Source organism: Aotus nancymaae, unplaced genomic scaffold, assembly GCF_030222135.1.
Source record: "Aotus nancymaae isolate 86718 unplaced genomic scaffold, 86718_ANA_hifiasm-v0.15.2.pri h1tg000014l, whole genome shotgun sequence".
NCBI lineage: Eukaryota > Metazoa > Chordata > Mammalia > Primates > Aotidae > Aotus > Aotus nancymaae.
Window position 1 is genome coordinate 59,768,102 of NW_026988425.1, and position 24,739 is coordinate 59,792,840.

The following is a 24,739-nucleotide window of genomic DNA, read 5'->3' on the forward strand; positions in this document are numbered from 1 at the left end:
CTGACAGAAGACTGCGCCGCTGCTTTGGGATTGGTAGCCAAGCTGTGTGTCGCGCCTTTTCCGACGATGCGAACAACATGGCGGCGGAAAGCGGTAGCGACTTGCAGCAGAGACGGAGAAGGCGCCGGGACCCGGCGATATTGGAAAAAACAGAATTCAGCGAAAGAGAGCTGGCAATGGCAGTGGCAGTGTCCCAAGAGAACGATGAGGAGAACGAAGAGCGCTGGGTTGGGCCTTTACCTGTGGAGGCAACACTGGCCAAGAAGAGGAAAGGTAGCTGCAGACGTAGTACCAGGACGAATTGGAGTGCTGCGTCCGCGGAGCGGGAGGGTTAAGTTCAAGCCAGATCAAAGTGGGATGGTGTGTGGAGTTTTGTGTCCTTCGAACAGAGCGTCTTCCTCTCACTTCTGGCCACTCCATACTTGCATATCTTCCCGAAATAGTGATTTGAGCGTAGTACAGCATCTTTTTGATAATATCTAACACTTTTGATCATTGATTTGTTATGACGCTAAAACTAATGTTTGTCTATACTTAATGTGCTTGGCTCCTCTCATTTACTCCCCACAGCAGCCATATGAAGTTGGAATTTCGAACTCTTATTTAGGTATGGAAAAGGGTACTGGTTCTCTTTAAGGCTTTAGTTCTGGAGTGGTGTTAACGCGTTCATGTGTCGCTGGGGCGCGAGAGGAAGGCGGTGCTTATTTCGAATCACAGTAGGTAAAGATAATTTCAACCCTGACTCTTCCACTAATAAATTTTCGTATCTAGGGAAAGTTGACTTAAGCTTCCTAGATCACAGATTTATTTTTTCATCCAAAACCCGAAGTATGTGTTTTTGAAATCATACTCTTGATACGATGGGCTGAAGCATTGTGCCACTAACGAGAAATAATCACAAATTATCATATGAAAGGGGTGGGAAAAGCAGTAGATTAAGTTTTCTTGTCTTGTTTTCTGAGAAATATTTTCCTTAAGTATTTTACACATTTAAAATGTGGTCTAAGCTCAAATCTTACTTCAGCACTTTACCTTACTTAAAACTCTTCGGGCCGGGCGCGGTGGCTCACGCCTGTAATCCCAGCACTTTGGGAGGCCGAGGCGGGTGGATCACGAGGTCAAGAGATCTAGACCATCCTGGTCAACATGGTGAAACCCGGTCTCTACTAAAAATACAAAAAATTAGCTGGGCGTGGTGGCGCGTGCCTGTAATCCCAGCTACTCAGGAGGCTGAGGCAGGAGAATTGCCTGAACTCAGGAGGCGGAGGTTGCGGTGAGCCGAGATCGCGCCATTGCACTCCAGCCTGGGTAACAAGAGCGAAACTCCGTCACAAAAAAAAACAACTCTTCAGTGATTTCTCATTATTTTCATTAAAGCCCAGACTCCCTCACGTGGTATATAAAGCCCTTTATGATGTGATCTCTTCTTACCTTCTCAGTGCATCTTCCATTATCCTCCTCTCCTAACCCCTTACTTTGTACTCCACTCATTCTAAAATCACTCCAGAATGGGTCACGTGCTCTTTTTCCTCTAGATACCTACTCATACGGTGTTTCTACCGGGAATAATTTCCCTCACCCCTTCCCCTGAACTGACTTTTGTCCAACCTTTAGCACGTAGCTATCATATTCTCTGGGAAGCCTGTGACTTCTCCAGTCTGGACTGGATTTCTAAAGCACTTTGATCATAACTCTGAGGTAGTTATCTGTCAATATTGAATTTACAGGTAGTCTTCAAATTTTATGGATCCAAATTTTGAAGAAGCTTTTTTAAAAACATTGTATATTGACACCCTTACAATGCATTATCATTTTTACTTCCTGGTCCTCTTGTTAAATGTTTCCATAGTAACCATTTTATTTATGGCACTTGCCACAGTTTCTAATTGTATATTTATTCATGTGATTGATTAATGTTTCTCTCCACTGCTAAGACTGTAAGCATGTACAGGATCATGCCGTTTTTGGTCCATTGCTTGGTGTACAGTGCTTTGCCTATAGCCGATGCTCCCAAACTATTTATTTAATGAATGAATATTAAAGCATTTATGCTAGTCTTCAACTATTTTGTTGCATATGAATATTTTTGCACGTTCCTTTTTAATTATACAAGTAGGGAGAAATGTAAAAATCAAGAGATATTGAAATGCTGATATTAGTGTTACCAGACAAGTGTGTCTTATAAACTTAATATAATTGAGACATATAAATTAGTAGGTGTGAAAACCTTTACTCTTAATCAGATGTTTGTTTTAAGACAGCCAATAGTGTATTCAGTTTGAAGAAAAACATTGAAACTAAAAAACATTCATGAAACGTTACAAAAATATTATTTAAAATTTTATCTAAATGGACAAGTGTTTAACAATTTCAGCTTTCTAGAAATGGAGTCACCCCCTTTAACATGTTTTTTGGACATTGGAGTGCCGTTTATATTTTCAGAAAGACATGATTATATGGTACTAAACTTTAAACTGTCTCCTAAGGACAGGAACTTTGTTTTACTCTTCTTTATGCCCATGTGACTATTTTGACATATTTTGTTCTTAATATTTGTCCACAAGTGAAATATCACACAAAAAAAGGAATCTGAGTTAGATATGATTAAATGTATCTACATATTACAGAAAAACCCAAAATAGCAATGATGTTGAAAAGATAGAGCTGTACTTCTTTTATGTGTAGAAGTACCGAGATAGTCCAGGATTGGTGTGGAGGCTCCAGAAGTTCCTAGGCTCTCTCCAGCTTTCTGCCCTAACATAACTAAGGTACAGCCCTCATCTTTATTTCCCTGAATGATTATTAAGATTACAGCAGTCATATCCCAGTTCCAAGCTGTAGGATTGAGGAAAGGAAGAAGGGTACACTTTTTCAAGACTTCCTGTCACAAAACATTTCCACTTTTACTCAGCATATGGGTAAGACTTCCTCCAGGGGAAAGTGAGAAAGGTCTTGTTATACCTGGATATCAATATGCCCATATATAAATGGGGATTCTGTTCCTAAAAATGAAGGGAAAAGTGGTTTGTCAAACACAAGCCTGAAACAGCTTATCATGTTTAATTTAGCAACTATTTTTAGGCACGTTTGGCCATTATTGCATTATTTTATTTGGTATACATATAATTCATTCCTCCCCATTCCCCTTTCCCTTCCCCTTCCCCTTCCCCTCCTTCCTTTCCTTCTTTCCTCTCTCCCTCCCTCTCTGCCTCTCTCCCTTCCTCTTTCCTTCTCTCTCTTATTCCCTTTCTCCCTTTCTTTCTTTTTTCTTTTTTGCTAATAAAATTTTTGATAGCTCATATAATAAAATCAGTATTTCCTGACATTCCTCAGATTACCACTGTTTCAGGTGTTATGCCCCTGGAAAAAATTTAAGATACATTCAACTGGATAGCCAGCCCCTAGGATGTTCTCAGGTATAAAAATCTAAGAATGTTATCATGTTTAAATGTTTCAAACACAGTATCAATAACTTCAAAGAGAATCAGTGATTTCAATATTAACTGAGACATCTTACAGATGGTCATTGGATTCTTATTTATATCTAAGTAAATTATATCTACAGTGGTTAAGAAGATGTTTGTGATATTTTCATGAAGCTTTTTAAGTTGTTTTTTTTCTTTCTCTTTTTTAATAGAACATTCACATTAAGCCAGAACCACTCAGTTCTTAAGTCCTAGGGACAGTTAGCAGCTATATAATACCTGGGAACCTGATATAACTGACTAAATGGTACTGTTCAGTGCTCTGAAATAATAGAAGTTAAAATTGACATAACATACTGGATTTTTAAATAATTACTTATGAATTGAGAAAAATTAAAATCTAGAAGAAAATACCAAGAAGTGTAGACAATTTTAAATAAAATACAAAATAGTATTTGGTTCATTTGTTAAAAATAGCTTTTATACTTTACTTTTTTTTCTTCAGTTTTAGAGTTTGAAAGAGTCTATCTTGATAACCTCCCCAGTGCATCCATGTATGAGCGCAGTTACATGCATAGAGATGTTATCACCCATGTGGTATGCACGAAGTAAGTCTATCATGCCTTTTTTACTTTTTTCTGAGAAGTTCATTAAAAAAAAAAAGCTTCAGTTTTGAGGTAGATTTATAGAGGTAATTTTAAGATTTTCTAGATTTCTGTTTAATTCATACGTTCCAAAATAAATAAAGGCCTACATGTTCTTTCCCATATATTACAAATAATACATTCTTTAAGATAGAACCGACTTAGTTTATGTGTATGTCTTTGGAGATAAATGCCAAGAGGGGAATGAACAAGGTAGTGTATGAGCTTCCCTGAAGAAGAGGGTACATTAGTTAAGATACAAGTAATTGGTACCTGGTCTCTTTGGCACTAGAGGAGAAAATGTGGGCGAAGATACCCTAAGAATAGCAAAGGACCTTTAAAACAGATGAGTGGGATCTTGGAGAAGGGTAATAATAGTACAAGTTGAGCACCTCAAATCCAAAATGCTCTAAAATCCAGTACTTTTTGAGTGCTGACATGATGCTCAAAGGAAGTGCTCTTTGGTGCATTTGAGATTTTCTGATTAGGGATGTTCAACCAGTAAGTATAATGTAAACATTCTAAAATCTGAAAAACTCAAAATCCAAAACACTTCTGATCTGATGCATTTTGATTAAGGGATACTCAAACTGTAGTAATATTCTACTGTTTGTTGAGCTCATAGTATGTCCCAGGTACTGTGCTAAGGCTTTTTCTTTTTTTAACTGTCAAGCTGAGGCTTTTTCATAAATTTTCTTATTTGTCAAAAGAATAATTGGCTGGGCACGGTGGCTCATGCCTGTAATCCCAGCACTTTGGGAGGCTGAGGCAGACGGATTACCTGAGCTCAGGAGTTTGAGACCAGCCTGGGCAACACGATGAAACCCCATCTCTACTAAAAAAATATAAAAAATTAGCCAGGCGTCATGGCATGTGCCTATAGTCCCAGCTACTCGGGAAGCTCAGGCAAGAGAATTACTTGAATCCGGGAGGCAGAGGTTACAGTGAGCGAAGATTGCGCTACTGCGCTCCAGCCTGGTCGACAGAGCGAGACTCTATCTCAAAGAAAAAAAAAAGAATAATCTTGTGAGTTAGCACATGTTCTTCATTTTAGAGATGAGGAAACTGAAGTTTAGAGAGGTAAAATAGCATATTAGGCTGCTATTTAAAAGGCAAATCCTAAATCCTAGGAGACTTTCTATTTCTTGTATAGGTTTTGAATCTGTGAGCAGGAGAATAACATCAGATTTATTTTTATTAAAGGACCACCCTGGCTGTGGTAAGATGAATGGATTCAAACAGGGCAAGAATGGTATAGAAATCTGTATGAGCTATAGTGGCTTGGATGATACTAGCAGTGAGTATGGGAAGTAGGTAGATTACTGTTTTGGATTAGTCTATTCTTGATGTCTTGAAGACATACTTAATTTGATATATAAATTTAAATAAAATCTTTATATTTCATGTTAAATAGGATAATTCTGACCAAATATTGGCCTTTTCTAGTCTCAAGTTGTCAGTGTAGTAAAACAGCATATAGATACTAGCACTGCTGTCATTCTCTTCTCAAATATTTTTGTTTTGTTTTTTTAACCCAAGGGAATGGAGGGTAATAAAGAGAATACAGGTTTTGTGGTTAGGTAGATTGAAAGCCACCCTAGCTATATGGACCTGAGGCAAGTACATTTAACATTTTAAAACTATTTCCTACTTATAAAATGATGATAAAAATATGTAGTAAAAGTTGCTGTAAAACTAAGACAATATGTACAAAGTACCTGACATACAAGGGGTTTCAATAAATGATTTCTATTTTAATATACCTAGTAGGGGAGATTCTTCTGTACAAAAATCTTTTTGATACTTACGTAACCAAAATATCTTGTATAGAATATAAAACAAACTTTTGTTGAATTTTGCTGTATATGAAAGTAGTATGTTTAGATTTATTTATCAAGCACTGACAAAGTACATACGCTTGTGAAAAGACTGCCTATATGGTAATTTTAGCAATAAGGAATCCAAAGTGTAGTGATTCCTAGTGAGATTTTTGTTTTAATGCCAAATTCTAGTTCAATTCTGATCCTAGCTCTTGAGATTAAAATTAGTGCAGCTGTAACTGTTTTGATATCCAGAAAGGAGCTTCAAAATTTGCAGTATTCTGCAATACAGTGGTCTGCTTAAAGAAAGGTTTTTTTAGAAATTAACTTTTAACATTTCATATATGCAGAACAGATTTTATTATTACTGCCAGTCATGATGGACATGTCAAGTTCTGGAAAAAAATAGAAGAAGGGATTGAATTTGTTAAACATTTTCGTAGTCACCTGGGTAAGAATTTCACCTCTTTTTCTTGTATCTCTTTTCTAAACTATACTAATTAAAGTTTAAATTAAAAAAAATTTTTTTTCTTTGAATCATGCACATTTATTGTATTGGTATTTACTAGAATGTTTTAATTTCATTTATTTAAATAGGAGTTATTGAAAGTATTGCAGTTAGCTCTGAGGGAGCATTGTTTTGTTCTGTGGGTGATGATAAAGCAATGAAGGTGTTTGATGTAGTGAACTTTGACATGATCAACATGCTGAAACTTGGGTGAGTCTTTTAAAAAGTATATTTTAACTTACTGAAATAATTTATAAACCAAACTTTACCGTTTAATAGGTTATTTCTAAATTGTATATTACCATATCTTAAAAAAATGTGCCTTTGGGTTTTGCTTGAGAAAATTAGATACAGTGAATGCTTATAATGTTTGGAAGTGTCTGCTATGGTTTATTATCAATCACAGAAATTTCTAAACAGCATCAAAGCAAGGGTTTCTTATATCCAAATTAACATTACTTACTAAATACTGGGCCTCCATCATATATAATTACTGGTACTTACAGTTAACTTCCTTGCTATACTTATTTCAGCAATATAGAATTGTATTCCTATAAGGTTGATTCACATTTTTGGAATAGACACTATTTATTGGTGATTTTAAACTTTGGAATATACTGATACTAAAACTATCATTAGATTGTACAGTATTAAAACTGATACTTTGTTTTAAGCATGTCTTTTTTAAGATAACATATTGAATTTATATACATCTAAATGAATGTCAGCTTGAAAGTCATAACCATGTTAGAAAGCTTTGGGACTTTCCTTAGTCTACTTGGATGCCATAACAAAAAAAAATATGTGTGTGTGTATGTGTATATATATATACACACACATATTTAATACATATATTATATATACATTATTTAATATACATTACTTAATATTTACATTACTTAATATATATAATGTATATATTATGTATACATAATGTATAACATAAATTATATACATAATGTATGCACTTAATATATACATTACTTAATATATATATTATTTAAAATATATATATACATTATTTAAGTCACACACACACACATATATATATATATAGACTAGGTGACTTAAATAACAAATTTATTTTCTCACAGTTCTGGAGGCTGGAAAGTCCAAGATCAAGGTTCTGTCAGGGTTTGATTTTTGACGAGGACTGTCTTTCTTGCTTCTCCCTATGTTCTCCCATGGTTGGAGGAAGAAGGAGGGGAGAAGGGAGAGGTCAGAAGGAAAGGGAGACTTTTTTTTCTTCTTAGAAGGCCGCAAGCCTGTCAGATTAGGGCCCCACCCCGACTCTTATGAGCTCATTAACCTTAATTACCTCCTGAAGACCCTATCTCTAGAAATTCCAGCTGTGGGCTAAATTACATCCATAATTCAAATAATTTCAAATGTTAGAATTTTCTTCAAAATCAGTTTGTGATTTTTATGAGCCACTAAAGGAAATCAGTCTCATTATTTATGGTTAGTATGGTACAAACAGAGTTACCGATCCTGATCATCTGTCTTATTCCCCAGCTTTTTTCCTCAAAGTTTTCCATTTACAAATATTGAACATTTTGCCCTTTTAGAATACTTGGAAGAATGTATTTCACACTTTGATAGAAATTCTTAAAGAGGAGGTCCAAAAAGATTTTGAGCATCAGCACCATGGTTAGAATAATAGTGTAACTTCTCAGAATCATTACTTTGAAGGAAACAACATTCATTTTTGAATGTTTAAGTATAGTACATTGATTAAATCAGTGTCAATTCTTTTATGCTTTATTCATCAGGTAGCATATTTAAAGCTTAGAGTTTTAATATCAAGATTTAGTTAGTAATGGAAATGTTTTAGGACAGTGTTTTTCTTTGAAGTATAGCCATAATAAAAGATTCGATTTTAAATATTTCAAGAAAGGATCTATAAAATATACTATTACATGCTAACCTATTTTAAAATAAGTTGTACATAGACTATTGTACAGAGATCCACAAAGCAGTGCCTCAAAAGATCCCAAGGTTCAGATCTGATTAGGTTTCCTTATCTACCCAAGAGAAGTAAATGTGCTGCTATATGCAGTTCTCTTCTTGTATTTTGATAGATCCTCAGAATTATATTGAGGAGGTCAGAAAGAGAAAAATTAAGTAACTGTTCTTAGCTGTTCCTCTCCATTCTATGTCTCTGCTGCTTTTGAGCAAGGAATCCAAAACTGTCTAAATCACTGGCCAAGACATTTTTGGTAGTGGGATAGGAAAGGATGCTTGCTTGTTGTGCTGACCTTTTTTTTTTTTCCTCTCAATTATTTACTATTTTAGCTATTTTCCTGGACAGTGTGAGTGGATCTATTGCCCAGGGGATGCAATTTCTTCAGTTGCTGCTTCTGAAAAGAGCACAGGAAAAATTTTCATTTATGATGGCCGAGGAGATAACCAGCCACTTCATATTTTTGACAAACTCCATACATCACCTCTTACTCAGATACGACTAAACCCAGTTTACAAAGCAGTAGTGTCTTCTGACAAATCTGGGATGATTGAATACTGGACTGGGCCTCCTCATGAATATAAATTCCCCAAAAATGTGAACTGGGAATATAAAACTGACACTGATTTATATGAATTTGCCAAGTGTAAGTCTTATCCAACTAGCATATGTTTTTCACCAGATGGGAAGAAAATAGCTACTATTGGTTCTGATAGAAAAGTTAGAATTTTCAGGTTTTTAACTGGAAAACTCATGAGAGTCTTTGATGAATCACTAAGCGTAAGTAATTTAAATTTAATTATACTTTACTTTCCTAAAAATGCTTTATTTTATGCTGTTTCTTGAAATATCTTTTTTCTATACATAGACATTTAGGTTGACAGTTATTTTTTTCTTAGCACATTAAAGATACTCAACTGTTTCTGTCTTGTACTGTTGCTCTTTGAAACTTTCTTCTCTAGGGGTTTATGATGTGCATTTTCCAAGTCAGTTATTGTCTTATTTTTGTGGTGGTTTTGTTTTTTACAATTTTGTTTTGTTTGCAAGCCGTCCTTTTAAGAAAAGTCATTCTAGGACCCCTTATCTTCTCACTCTTTATTCACTGCTGTCCATATGACTACTTCTAAATTTATTTCTCTAGGCTTCTATTACAAGCAAACCTGGTGCTATCTCTTTCTTTTCCTGTCTTCATGAATAGTGCCAGTATCCATGTAGTTGTACAAACCAGAAATCTAAGAGTTATCCTCAACTCTTTACCCTTCTATGTAATTCACTGGAGTCTTGCCAATTTTGCTTTCTAAATGTAATTTAAATTCACCAATTTCTTTTCACCACAGCTGTCAATAACCATAGTTAATGCTTTTTTGCCTGACTTACTGCATGGCCTACCACCTGTATTTATTCTGGCTTCTCCCTAGTACCCACTCTGCACCCAGGGCCATCTTTTAAAAGCACATATCTGGTCATGTCATTCCTTTGCTTAGAACTTTTCAGTGAATTCCTTCTTTTCTTAACAGTCAAGAGCAGAGTTGTGGCTTATGTTGTGATGCCATAAGTCACCTTTCTCATTGCCGCTTATTCTGCCATTTGGGCCTCCTTTTTATTTCTTGAACATGCCTCCCACCACAGAACCTTTTTATAAGTTGTTTCCTCCACCTGGGGTGAGGCCCTCCCTCCTCCTCATATTCCTCCATTAACCTATTGAACTGGTACTTCAAATTTCAAATGAAGAGTCACTTTCTCCAGGAGGCTTTCACTATTCATCCTGTCTTGCAGGTTTTTTTAATTTAATTAATGAATTAATTTATTTTTTGAGACAGGGTCTCACTCGAGTGCAGTGGGACAGTCCGGCTCACTGCAACCTCCACCTTCTGGGTTCAAGCAATTCTCCTGTCTCAGCTTCCCAAGTAGCTGGGACTATAGGTGCATGCCACCACACCCAGCTTTTTTTTATTTTTTAAGTAGAGATGGTTTCACCATGTTAGCCAGGCTGGTCTTGAACTTCTGGCCTCAAATGATCCACCCACTTTGGCCTCCCAAAGTGCTGGGATTACAGGAGTGAGCCACCATGCCAAGCCAGCAGAGTTTTTTTTAATGTGACTGTAGATCACTCTTTCTTTTATTGCATTTGATATGGTCATATTATTTCATTAATGTGTATCACCTTCAGTAGACCAAGCCCTGTGTGATCTGTTTTAGCTCATGATTATAGCTCTAACAGTTAGAACAGTACCTGACAGAGAATTACTCAAATATCTTGAAAGAGTGACTCTAGCCATCACTTGTTAGACTGCTAACAAGAATTTGTTACAGCATATAGTTGTAGAGTAAGAGTTTTTAATCCATGCAAAGTTAACTGGTTTCTGTGGTTGCAACTATTGCCATGAGGTGATTCTCTTACTGCCAATGGTGTGTTGAATCCTCTGGATTGAACCTTTGTAGCAATGTTTATTGTATGACAGTGTCAATTCTCTTGTCCTTGGCAATGACCAGTTTGCATTGGATTTCCTGCTGTAAGCCCTTCATAAATTGTCAATTCCTCCTAGTGGCGCTCTTGATTTGGTGGCAAGTGGTAATAAGTTGGTTGTCTGTCTATCTGAAGTAATATAATTCCAGACAAATGTGAAGATCTGTTTGCCAGCCACATTATCCCATGACAAATTTTCTTGTTGGGAGAAGATAGCTTTTTACTCTGCTTTTAAGGAGAAACATTTATCGATGATATTTTATTTAGTGGTGGCTCATAACTAAATATGACTTGCAATTTAAATATAATTTTGAAACTCTTATTAACTTGCAGCTCTTCCAAGATCCCTTAGACAAATAAATATTCAGAATCTGGTCTCTGGACATAAATCTCATAACACACATACTCTGAGCTGCTCATTCCACTCTGTTTGTTCATTGTTGTCTTCAACATTTGTTTAAATGATTGGCCTGAAGTGACAAGAAGTCAGTAGTATAAATTAAGACAGAAGTGGAGATTCAGAATGAGAATTTGCCCCCCCAAAAAATAAAATCAATTAAATTACTTACAGTGCTAGTGACTAGTAAAAGACTGGAATCTCAAGGAGGTGGTGGATGGAGTAGGGCAGTTTGTAACCAATCAGAATCCTAGTTTAACAGAAAAGAAATTGAATGGGATGGTGTGAATTATCTTTTAGTATTTATTAACCAGGGTCACTATATATGGCCGTGCAGTTGCATATCATAGAAGCCCTGCTATGAAGGCTAGAACACTCTAAAAAGATTCTGGTCAGGGACTTACCAGGTGGAATAACATTTATGAAATATTATGTATGGACAGATGACCACCTACAGACCTTATGTCTTAAAGACTGAGTCTTCTCACCAACAGAAATGATCATTAGCCCTTCCCTACAAAATGTAGTCCACCATCCTAGGCTATTCCTGGCACAAGAATAAGCAGTGTAATATATATCAATCTCTCTGTCTTTGAGACTAGAGACAAGGAAACCTAACAACTAGGCTTTTTAAGTTCTATAGGACCTTGACCTCATGCTTATACCCTAACACACATACTTCATTTTGATTTTTTGAGTTTTGTATATTGTTCTAACCTTATCTAGAAAACACAAGATTTTGGTTGATGTAAGGATGAAATAAGGATAGAATTAGATGGGACAGAAGTCTGGCTTATTTTCATCTGCAATGGAGAACTATTTTTGAATGCTACAGTTTGATGCCCTGAATGCCTAGAAAACAATATAAAGATCATTATTATCTTTTGGAAGATTCATAGTATGTTAATACAGTTATTAAGATATGATGCCTATCTTGAAATTTGTGTAATACCAAAAGTAAACAAAATTTCCAAAGTATAAAGGACACTCATAGAAATAGTCATGTCTACTAAATCACGTGTACCTAATGGTAATCTCACTGCCCTGTGTCAAAATAACTTGAAACATTTTCTGAAATATCATGAATTTGTTATAAATTAGTGAGATGAATTCATTCAGCAAAAATTGAGTGCTTGTTATATGTCAGGCATGAGACCTTGCACAAGGACCTCATAGTCTGTAGCTGCACTGTCCACTATTAGTAGTCACTAGCCACATGTGTCTTGAGCACTTGATAGCTAGGCCAAATTGAGATATGCTGAAAGTGTAAAGTACAAGATTGCAAAGACTTAATTATTTTTTTTTAAAGAATGTAAGTTATCTCAATTTTTTATATTGTAAATGTTGAAATGATACGGTGGATATATTGAGTTTAATCAGATATTATAATGAAATTCACCTGTTTCTTTTGAATTTGTTTAACAGAACTACTAGACAATTTATATATGTGGCTTCTGTTATATTTCATTGGAAAGTGCTAGTCTGTGGCTTTTAAAAGGCAGCAAATGTATTATTTCTGTAGAGAAAGCAGTAGTTATATTAACCAACTGGGTTTTGTTTTAAATTAGCAGTACCAGTTACCATTTAGTTTGAAATATGATTTTTTTTTTTTTTTTTGAGATGGAGTCTCACTCTGTCACCCAGGCTGGAGGGTGGTAGTGCAGTTTCAGCTCACTGCAGCCTCTGCCTCCTGGATTCAAGCAGTTCTCCTGCCTCAGCCTCCTGGGTATCTGGGATTAGGTGCACGCCACCATACTTGGCTAATTTTTTTGTATTTTTAGTAGAGATGGGTTTTCACCATGTTGGGCAGGCTGGTCTCAAACTCCTGAACTCAGGTGATCCACCTGCCTTGGCCTCCCAGAGTGCTGGGATTATAGGCATGAGCCACCACGCCCAGCCAGAAATACTATTTTTTAATGATTGGATTTACTAATGTCTATTTCATGCTTCTACTGTTTAGAATCCCTCTCAAGAAGTACAAATGGTTAGTGGCTCTTAATGTATATTCTGCTTCTATTTAAATTCTTATATATAGATAGATGGATTGATACACGTATATGTATATAGAGTTTTTGTTACTAAATGGTTTATTTCCTAGATGTTTACTGAACTGCAACAGATGAGGCAGCAGTTACCAGACATGGAATTTGGCCGACGAATGGCTGTAGAACGTGAGTTGGAGAAGGTTGATGCTGTAAGATTAATTAATATAGTTTTTGATGAAACTGGACACTTCGTGCTATATGGAACAATGCTGGGCATTAAAGTTATAAATGTGGAGACAAACCGGTAAGCTTTAATATGAGGTACATTTTTAAAAAATGCGTTTGTGGGGGATCATTTCCTCCATCGTGGGAACAATGGGAGTATTGTTTATTTCAAGACAAGTGGAATGGTCCCAAATGTCTAAACTTAACCAAATGTTTTGACTGGATTTTTCTGTGGTCTCTTGGTTGTTTATAATCTTATGTAAAAAGTTTCCACTCATGTTTGTAAAATAAATGAAGATATGCATAGTTTCAAGTTGTTGTTGTTCTTAACAAATTTGTCTTTTGCTTATTGATTTAAATTAGCCTGTTCATGTTAAATGTTGCCAAAGATTTTAACCACAGAATTGAGCATTACATCCTGCTAGACATAAAATCAAAAGTTGAAATGCATGAAACCCCAATAAGCCTTTTTGTGAAAACAGTCCATTTGGTCTTAGTACAAAATAGCTATAATCAGATACTATCACTGAATGTAAATGAACAGAACTTAAAGAATATTTTAAGGAGAAAAAAATGTGCTGTACATTTCCACATATAAACATTTATATTGTAGTTCTTGGCAATACAAAATCTTTGAAGTCTTAAAGAACAGTTACCAGACATGGAATTTTAATAAGAATAGGTTAAAACTATATAAATGAATGAATGGTTGTTTTTAATAGACTACTTTTTTGAACAGTTTTAGGTTCACAGCAAAATTAAGAGGAAGATACAGAGATGTCCCATATACCCTTTCCCCCAACACATGAATAGCCTCCCCCTTATCAACATCCCTCACCTGAGTGGTACATTTGTTATCATTGATGAACCTACACTGATACAATCATTATCACCCAGAGTCCATAGTTTACATTAGGATTCACTTTTGGTGTTGTATACTCTATAGGTTTGGAGAACTGTACAATGGCATGTATCCACCATTATATTATCATACAGAACAGTTTTACTGCCTTCAAAATTCTCTGCTCTGACTGTTCAACCACTTATCTTTTCACCATCTTCATAGTTTTGCCTCTTCCAGAATGTTATATAGCTAGAATCATACAGTGAGCAGCCTGTCCAGATTGGCTTCTTTTGGTAATATGCATTTAAGGTTCTTCCATGCCTTTCCACAGCTTGATGGCTCATTTATTTTTAGCACTGAATAATATTCCATTGTCTCCATGTACCACAGTTTATCCATTCACCTACTGAAAGACATCTTGGTTGCTTCCAAGTTTTGGCAGTTATGTATAAAGCTGCTGTAAACATCTGTGTGTAAGTGTTTGTATAGACATTTGTTTCAGCTCCTTTTGGTAAATACCAAGGAGCACAATTGCTGAATCGTATGGTAACAAAATGTTATAGTTTGTAATTGTAAGAAATAGCCAAACTGCCTTCCGAAGTGGCTGTACTCTTTTACATTCCCACCAGCGGTGAATGAGTGTTCCTGTTGTTCCACATCTGCGCTACCATTTGGTATTGTCAGTGTTCCAGATTTAGGCCATTTTAATAGATGCGTAGTGGTATCTTGTTTTAGTGTGGATTTCCCTGGCCGAGGTATTAGGTGTAGTATCTTTTCATATGCTTATTTGCCACCTGTATATCTCTTTGATGAGGTATATGTTAAGGTCCTTGGGCATTTTTTAATTGAGTTGTTTGTGTTCTTCTTGTTTTAAGAGTTCTTTATATTGTTTAAAAAAACAGAGTTCTTTATGTATTTTGCATAACAGTCCTTTATGAGCTGTTTGCCTAGTCTGTGACTTTTCATTCTCGTTTTTTTTGTTGTTGTTTTTATCAATACGGAGTCTTGCTCTGTCACCCAGGCTGGAGTGCAGTGGCACAATCTTGGCTCACTGCAACCTCCACCTCCTGAGTTCAAGCAAGTGTCTCAGCCTCCCTAGTAGCTGGGATTATAGGCGCCTGCCACCATGCCTGGGTAATTTCTTGTATTTTTAATGGAGATGGGGTTTCACCACATTGGCCAGGCTGGTCTCAAATTCCTGACCTCAAGTGATCTGCCTGCCTTGGCCTCCCAATGTGCTGGGATTATGGATGTGAGCCACCGTGACTGACTTCATCTCTACTTTTTAACCTGAAAATTATAGCTGCCTACCAGTTTAAATTGATACTTTTTGAGGAGTAGAGAAACACTTTTAAAACTCTTTCTCTATTTTGTACATAGGTAAGAGAGTTGATTCCAAGCTTTTATCTATAAAGTAGTCATAATTGGAATTAACTTTGGTGATTTTGTTTTATAAAACATTGTTATATTTTTAGGTGTGTGCGGATTTTAGGCAAACAAGAAAATATTAGAGTGATGCAACTGGCTTTGTTCCAGGGGATAGCCAAAAAGCATCGTGCTGCAACTACTATAGAGATGAAAGCTTCTGAAAACCCTGTTCTTCAGAATATTCAAGCTGACCCAACAATAATTTGTACATCATTCAAAAAGAATAGATTTTATATGGTATGTGTAAGTACTAGGAGATTAGACCGTAATGTTCCTTCCAGTTTGGTCTGACGTTTTTTTGTTTGTACCTTCAACTGAAGAGAATGTTGGCAGTAACAGCAGACTTTCTAAACAAACAGAATGCCACCTTTTTTTTTTCTTTTTTTGAGACTGAGTCTTACACTGTCGCCTAGGCTGAAGTGCAATGGCACGATCTCGGCTCACTGTAACCTCTGCCTCCCAGGTTCACGCGATTCTCCTGCCTCAGCCTCCCAAGTAGCTGGGATTACAGGTGGACACCATCATACTTGGCTAATTTTTTGTATTTTTATAGTAGAGACAGGGTTTCACTATGTTAATCAGACTGTTCTTGAACTTCTGACCTCATGATCCACCTGCCTCGGCCTCCCAAAGTGCTGAGATTAGAGGCATAAGCTGCCACGCCCAGCCCAGAATGCCATCTTACATTAATATTGTAGAATTTTTAACTAGGAGTTGATTTTAAGTATTTCTGTACTGTTTTCCATCATGTTTTGAAATTTTTCAACCTCGCTTCCACAACTATTTATGTTGTTTAAGATGGTAGGAAGTTAGTGGTTATAGTTATAATGCATCCAAAATAGTTTTCACTGTGGGATTTTAAAATTTCTTCTTAGTGTTTTTATTTTTTCAGCTTTTACTCTTGAATTTGTCTCCCCCAAATTAGCACAGCTTCCTTCTCTAAATGCATTTCCTTTTTTACCTTTTGACTTTATTTTATTTTAATGGAACTTTATTTTATTTTATTGTGTTTTAAGAGTTGTTAAACTCTTAAGAACTCTTAAAGTTCTTAATTGGAATTATATATTATATATAATTATATATTTCTATGGAATATTTTTTTCCTCTGGGGAACTAAAAGTACTTTGCATGTTAACAAAGACTGGGATAGTTAAAATCAAACTACTGCACCATCTAGGAGTAGCACAATATTTGTTCATCCAATCAGAAAAATCAGAAAGTACAGAGAACTCTGCCCTTGCATTCTATCTATCCTTCACATTGCAATCAGAGAACTTTTCAAACCCAATGTGACTCTTTATTTTTCTGCCTAATACCCTTTAATGACTCCCCACCTATCTATGCTGGCTGGCCTTCCTTACTTCTGTAGCTTTATCTTTCTTCATTTGCTACAGTGACCATACTGAACTTATTCACAGTAGCTGAGTGTTCTTTTTTTTAACTCTGGGCCTCTGCACAGGCTATTCATTCTGCCAGCAACACACCTCTCCCCAACTCCTAACTCATACTTCAAGTCTCAGTTTGGAAGCCCTTGTTTTGTTGTTAAGTTTTTGTTTTTGTTTTTGTTTTTTGACTTGCTCTGTCGCCCAGGCTGGAGTGCCATGGTACAATCTCAGCTCACTACAGTTTCTGCCTCCCTGGGTTGCAGCGATTATCCTGCCTCAGCCTTCTGCGTAACTGGGATTAAAGGCGCACGCAACCACACCTGGCTAATTTTTGTATTTTTAGTAGAGGCGGGGTTTCAACATGTTGGCCAGGCTGGTCTCAAACTCCTGACCTCAGGTGATCTGCCCAACTTGGCCTCTCAGAGTGCTGGGATTACATGCATGAGCCACTGCACCCGGCCTGGAAGCCCTTTTTAACATCAAGTATAAGTTAGGTGTGTTTGCTTATGTTTCCCCTATGCTTCCCCTGTCATATGTTGTGTCATACTTTTTGTGTGAATATCAGTAATTTGTTGATTTCTTTTGTCTCTGACATTGTGCTTTTCTCCTGAAGATAAAATCCATAAATACAGGCACTATGTCTTCACTGTTAAATCCAGAAAGTTAGGAAAATGACTAATACATTATAGTATATTCATCCCTCCAAAATATTGTAAATTCTTGTAATGCTATTAAAGTTAATATAAAGTTGGTTGGGGTAGGGAAACTGCTATTTCATACATTGCATTTGATAAATGTATGAAATAGCAGTTTCCTTACCCCAACCAACCTTCCAACCTAAATGGGCAAATTCTTAAGATAAGAATTTAATTTACAACTTTCAAAATCATTACTAAAAATTTATTAGTATAATTACTGACCAGGAATGGTGGCTCATCCTTGTAAACTCAGTATTTTGGGAGGCCAAAGCAAGAAGATCACTTGAGCCCAAGACATCAAGATCAGCCTGAGCAACAAAGCAAGACCTCATCTCCACAAAAAATTTAAGAAGCTATCCAGGCATGGTGGTGTGCACATGTGGTCTCAGCCATGCTGGAGGATGAGGTGTAGAATCTCCTGAGCCCAGGAATGTGAGGTTGCAGTGAACTATAATCACACCACTGCACTTCAGCCTGGGTGACAGAGCAAGACCCTGTTGCTAAACAAAAAGAGACAAAAAAAGATACTTCTCCATATACACTAAAAAAAATACTAATTTTCCATCCACTTTATTAAAAAAACTTTAAATAACAAGTTATATTTTTTCCTTTCTAAGTTTACTTGTATGTTGATTAAAGTATATATATTCATTACGAAGTTTGAAAAAATAAGTCATTCACTGTACCTCTATACAACTAATATTCTTATGAATTTCCTTTGAATCTTACTAGAAGTACATATTCTTAAGCAAAACTGAAATGGTATGCATATATATGAATATTGTGTCCCTTTTTTCAGATCCAACATCATAAATAAAAGTATTTGACAAATCCATATATGAGCTAAATCATAACTTTAAAAAATTCATATAAACAAATAGTACAACAGACATGCTATTCCTTTGAAAACTAGAGAATAGGATGTTAAAGTGATAGCATCCTAACTTTGTTTATTTGGAATCTATCCAAGCCAATCAAGGAATGACATTAGGCAAGATAGGGACTGAGGCACAAGCTTTACGTTCCCATAATTAAGTTGACATCAGATAGAGGTTGCTTACGAGAGAGGATTTCTACTTAAAGAAACAGACCTTGGCTGGGCGCGGTGGCTCAAGCCTGTAATCCCAGCACTTTGGGAGGCCGAGGCGGGTGGATCACGAGGTCGAGAGATCGAGACCATCCTGGTCAACATGGTGAAACCCTGTCTCCATTAATACAAAAAATTAGCTGGGCCTGGTGGCGCGTGCCTGTAATCCCAGCTACTCAGGAGGCTGAGGCAGGAAAATTGCCTGAACCCAGGAGGCGGAGGTTGCGGTGAGCCGAGATCGCGCCATTGCACTCCAGCCTGGGTAATGAGCGAAACTCCGTCTCAAAAAAAAAAAAAAAAAGAAACAGACCTTAAGAAGTCCAGAGTTTTAACAACTGAAAGGTTTTTCTCAATTCTCCCTAGACCCTGAGAATCTAAGATTTCTACAACTTCACTCAAAATTTCATCCTTTCTCCCATGCTTTAGGGTTTAGATAGGTCAGATGGGACTCTGAAAAAAAAAAAATTAAGGATCCATTACTCATTCATCTTTGTGAATCCTCATTCTGCCTACACTGGGTCCTGCTCATAGTAGTAATAACAACTGTTAATATGTATATAGTACCCTCTATGTATTAGACACTGTCCTCCAAGCACTTAATATCCATTCATTTAATCTTCACAACTACCTTCATTGCAAGGTAGGTACTGTTATCATCATATATGAATGAGGGAAGGGAAGAAGAATTCACATCCCCAAAGTCGCAGAACTGGATTCAAATCCAAACAATCTAAATAATGAAGTGAGCAACATGTGGCAGGTTAGGCCTTACTAGAAGGCGTTAAGTCAAGAGCTACCATCAATGAAACAGTTATTGTTAAATATGTACTCAAGAAAATTTCTGCCCAAAAGAATTAAATTCCTTTGGAATCAATGTGTTCAGTATGTTACATGGATCCTTTTCTTATTAAACAATGTAAAAATGAACTGCCTGACACATCCTGTGATGGGAAGTGATTCCTGAAATAAGGATTTATTCTGATGTGAATTCTTACTTTTCTCAAATACTTCATTAGAAAGTCTATTGTTCATAAAATTTTTATCAGATGAAAACTTTAATTCATTCACTCATTTTTTACTTTCCTCTTTAGTTTACCAAACGAGAACCAGAAGATACGAAAAGTGCAGATTCTGACCGAGATGTTTTTAATGAGAAACCATCTAAAGAAGAAGTCATGGCAGCTACTCAGGCTGAAGGACCTAAACGAGTTTCAGACAGTGCCATTATCCACACCAGCATGGGAGACATTCACATCAAACTTTTTCCTGTTGAGTATGTACAACAACTATTTTTATTGGCTTATGTAATTAAGAATGTAAATGTGTATGTCTGAAGAAACCATGCAACTTAAAATTCCTGTTACTTTGATGTAAGGGATTTTGAAGAAATGTTTGATAAAAAACATCTATTCCTAAGCTTTCTGATAACTGTTATGGTAGAAAATGGGAAATTATTATGCATCTATACTTTATAGGTTCATTACGAGAACAATATATTGGCTATGAAAGTGCTGAGTGTAAACTGTAAAGTGATACACAAATGTGTATCATTATTACTGTTAACAGCAGATCTGAACTTTAGGTTTTGTGGATTGCTTTGCTTTCCTCAAAGCAAATCCTTAAGAGAAAGATGATTATGTTTTCTTACCGACCATTGCTGGATACCTACTATCTTTTTATAGTTTTAGTAGCTGTATGTTTTAAAAGTGAACTACAAGCTGGGTGCAGTGGCACGCAATTGTAATCCCAGCTATTTAGAAGGCTGAGACAGGCAGATCAGTGGATGCCAGGAGTTTGAGACTAGCCCAAGCAACACGGCAAGACCCCCCATCTCTTAAAATTTTTTTTTTTTAATTAGCTGGGCATGGTGGCACACACCTGTATTCCCAGCTACACTAGAGGCTGAGGTCAAAGATCTCTTGAGCCAGGAGTTTGAGGCTGCAGTTAGCTATGACCACACCACTGCACTCCAACCTGGGCAACAGAGTGAGACCCTGTTTCTGCAAAAACAGTTACAAAAAAACCGTAAGGGCTTCAATTGAAAAAAAGGTGAATAGTTTTCTAGACTCTTTAAGAGATTGTAAAATTAACATACAATGTCAAATACAATAGAGTATTTCTGGCCATTCTTGACCCAGAAAATGACATCTTTTATAATACTTTTACTTAAAAGTTCTTATTTAATATTTTGAATATGAATGTTTTGTACCATATCTTGGTACTCAACAAATAACTAGGCAGTTCTAGACTCCTGGACACTCTTACTGGAAGTGCTCAAAACCCGTGTACTCTTCGGCCATGTGCTTGGTACAAGAGTCTCTTGATTCTTCCATTCCTAGCTCCATACGTAGTATTACATGGTAATGGACCATATGAAATAATTGCATAATGTTAATATTATGGAGAAACCTTCATACTCTGAGTGTGATTATCTTTTAAAGTTGAATAAATTTAGATGTCATTTCTGTGATTGAGTTTTTGGCCAGGAATATGTCACTATAGCATAACATTGCCTTTTTTTTTTTTTAAGATGGAGTTTCACTCTTGTTGCCCAGGCTGAAGTGCAATGGCATGATCTTGGCTCACCACAACCTCCGCCTCCTGAGTTGAAGCAATTCTCCCACCTCAGCCTCTCGAGTAGCTGGGATTACAGGGGTGCACCACCACGCCCGGCTAATTTTGTATTTTTAGTAGAGACGGGGTTTCTCCATGTTGGTCAGTCTGGTCTCAAACTCCCGACCTCAGGTGATTCACCTGCCTCAGCCTCCCAAAGTGCTGGGATTACAGGTGTGAGCCACTGCACCTGGCCAACGTTGCTTTTATAAGAAAATGACCTTTCCCAGGAGCTTAACCTATAATACTGTATGCAGACCTATAATACTATATGCAGTGAACTAACTTAAGATATTGGGCTGGATGCAGTAGGTCATGTCTGTAATCCCAGCACTTTAGGATGCTGAGGTGGGAGGATCTCTTGAGCACAGGAGGTCAAGATCAGCCTAGGCAATATAGTGAGACCCTGTCTCTTAAGAAGAAAAAACATATTTTTAAGGTGCTACAGCTGTATTTTTTTTTAACTGCTAAATGACCTTGAAATCTTATTACTGTCAAACTCAAATATTAGTTAGGCAGACATGTTCTAAAGATAACTAAGTTAAATAAGAATATACTACTTACATGCCCCTTCATGCTTGTCCTAAGATTAGAGGTTATGGAAAAAAAGACTGTCCTTCTGAAACATTCATAAGACATTGAAACATCATTAGGAAGCAGAACTGCAAAGAAAACTGTTTTAAGATGCTCTGAATAGTTTCATATTTGTAATATATGTCTTAACAGGTGCCCTAAGACAGTGGAAAACTTCTGTGTTCACAGCAGAAATGGTTATTATAATGGGCATACATTTCACCGTATAATTAAGGTAAGTCACACAAATTTCATGTGATTTAAGGAATATTATTACATAGCAAGAGATTTAAGCCCAAGGAATGTTCTTCTCTCACACTTAGCAATTTAGTGGAAAGGAACAGGAAAAATATACTATGGAAGCCAAAGAAAGACTGGATGGTCATGAATGTCAGCATCTAAAATCAACAGGAATAGTGGCATGACTACCTGTTTAGAAACACTAAAGCAATATTTTGTCAACAGCTAAAGTAAAGGGTAAGATAATGAATAAAGGGTCATGTTGAGATAACATTAGTAACCTAGGTAACCTGTTTGTAGTGGCTAGACAGGGTCTAGATCTAGAAGACAGGATTTTTCAATCATAGAAGAGCCACAGTGCTATCTGATCTGTGAGAACCAGTAATATACCAGAGGAGGAGAGAGAACTCAGCCCCTGAATTTTGTTGAGCAGCTCTCCATAAAGTGTAAGGGGCAGAAATACAATTCTTGGTTACTGGCAGGTCAGAAACGGCAGGACAAAAAGTCAGATCTCAGGGTGCTAAAGGAATGAGCGAAAAGGCTTTCCAGGAAATCTAGAGTATTTGGGGAAAGGAAGAGGGAGGAGGGCAATTATATAAAACATAAAATATCATACAGATCCTGAAATTTATAGTATTAACTGGCTTTATTTTGGTTATTGGGAAAGATAGAACATGTCTGTAAATGAGAAGATGACCTTTGTATTTATGTTTCAGTCAAGGTGGTGGCTGAACAATGGAAATACATCATCCAAATTTAAGTGTAAAGGTTTAATCAAATCACTATAAAGACTGTTAATATTACACTGAATACAAAGGACTCTTGGCAGAAATAAAACTTCAAAGTGTACATATATAGAAAAGGACAGTGTAATGTTTTTGTGTACTTTCTGTTAAGGGCTTCATGATTCAGACAGGAGATCCAACAGGTACTGGTATGGGAGGAGAAAGCATATGGGGAGGAGAATTTGAAGATGAGTTTCATTCAACATTACGACATGACAGACCGTACACACTCAGCATGGCTAACGCAGGATCAAATACTAACGGATCCCAGTTTTTCATAACTGTAGTACCAACGGTAAGTGCAACAACATTGTTTATAAAGCACAGATTGATAGGTTATGATGTAAGAGAGTGAACTCAGTGGAAGAAAGAGCTGCATTATTCTGTATTTTCTGCATTATTTATATCATCGGCCAGAATACAAAAATGAAAATGATCTAGAGAAGAAAATGTAAAACTATGTGACTAATCAGTTTAGAATTAGTAAAATAATACTTCCATTATAGCAAGAAGTACAATGGAGTGTGATTCAAAATACTTGAGTTTCAATCTCAACTCTGCCTCTACTGATTATTACATCTCTCTGGGTCCATTTCCTCATCTTTAGAATACAGGGATTAGAGTATATGAATTCACAATTTTAATACAGTTTCCCCCACATTTTATTATGTCTGAAATCAGAATACAACTCATAATCAATGGCATTTTAGATTTGATGAAATATAGTGTAAGGTCCCCTAGCTCTATTGCCATATAATAACACAGAATTATAAAAATTACCTACTTTTTGTTTTGGAATTAAGCACTAAGCAATGAATAAAGGAAAAAAATATATATAACTACCACATGCCAGGAACATAGTCTCATTGACAGTACTGCTAGTATCAGTATCCCCAGTTTTCAGTAATAGATGAGGAAACATCGAGACATGATTAGCTTGCCAAAAGGTCAAGTAAGTAGCCAAACTAGCATTTGAACTCCCATCTGTCTCATACCAAAGCATGTGCTGCTTAAATTATTTCAAACTGCCTCTCAATAAATTTTTCAGGTAACAGTCCTGCAGAGACCTTTTAAAGACTTAGCCACAATTGTGTAAGCCATGTGAAGTAACTTACCTTTAGGAAAGATCTTCCAGTCCCTTTGGTCTGAAAGATGTAGATATTTAATTAAACATTATACTATGCTTCTATATATTTTTTAACAAGCTGGAAATGACTTTTAAAAGCTGCAACATTTTTATTGTTAAGAAATTATTATTATTTTTTAAATATATACTTAAGGGAAGGGTAAACTTAAATTCTCTTTAATTTGCTCAACCGGAGGGTATAATTTATTGGGATTTACCAACATTTTCCATTTGTCGTCCAACACAGCCTTGGCTTGATAATAAGCACACAGTATTTGGACGAGTGACTAAAGGAATGGAAGTTGTGCAGAGGATCTCCAATGTCAAAGTCAATCCCAAAACAGATAAGCCCTATGAGGATGTCAGCATCATAAATATTACTGTGAAGTAAAATAAGATTTGCTTTAATGTACTTGCGCAATATTAAACAGATTATTTTATGACTTGCTGAATATGCAGATCATGTTTCAAAGATACAATATTTTTGTATTTTTCATTAAAGTCTATTTTTTAAAAATTACCTTTG

At 36.2% G+C, this 24,739-nt stretch overlaps 1 protein-coding gene across 2 annotated transcripts; it reads left to right on the forward strand.

Annotated features, from left to right (window-relative positions):
• The first annotated feature begins 62 nt into the window (after nucleotides 1-62).
• On the forward strand, nucleotides 63-24,733 carry PPWD1 (peptidylprolyl isomerase domain and WD repeat containing 1). 2 transcript variants are annotated; one of them, XM_012462268.3, is made up of 12 exons: nucleotides 102-273; nucleotides 571-607; nucleotides 3,931-4,033; nucleotides 6,240-6,340; nucleotides 6,487-6,607; nucleotides 8,693-9,140; nucleotides 13,323-13,513; nucleotides 15,754-15,943; nucleotides 19,968-20,149; nucleotides 22,216-22,297; nucleotides 23,200-23,382; nucleotides 24,461-24,733. In XM_012462268.3, exons 1-12 carry the CDS (start codon nucleotides 205-207, stop codon nucleotides 24,602-24,604), a joined length of 1,851 nt encoding a protein of 616 aa, XP_012317691.1. In that variant the 5' UTR covers nucleotides 102-204; the 3' UTR covers nucleotides 24,605-24,733. The 2 variants fall into 2 exon arrangements, with proteins under 2 accessions (XP_012317690.1, XP_012317691.1); XM_012462267.3 differs by lacking the exon at nucleotides 571-607 and having other exon boundaries at nucleotides 63-273.
• The last annotated feature ends 6 nt before the right edge of the window (nucleotides 24,734-24,739 follow it).

What these genes read in the sequence shown, in the direction of transcription:
- PPWD1 (XM_012462267.3), top strand. Translation starts at nt 78, where the DNA reads ATGGCGGCGGAAAGCGGTAGCGACTTGCAGCAGAGACGGAGAAGGCGC. An exon ending in ACTGGCCAAGAAGAGGAAAG is followed by an intron (nt 274 to 3,930) that starts GTAGCTGCAGAC and finishes TTTTTTCTTCAG; the next exon opens with TTTTAGAGTTTGAAAGAGTC. An exon ending in ACATTTTCGTAGTCACCTGG is followed by an intron (nt 6,341 to 6,486) that starts GTAAGAATTTCA and finishes TTATTTAAATAG; the next exon opens with GAGTTATTGAAAGTATTGCA.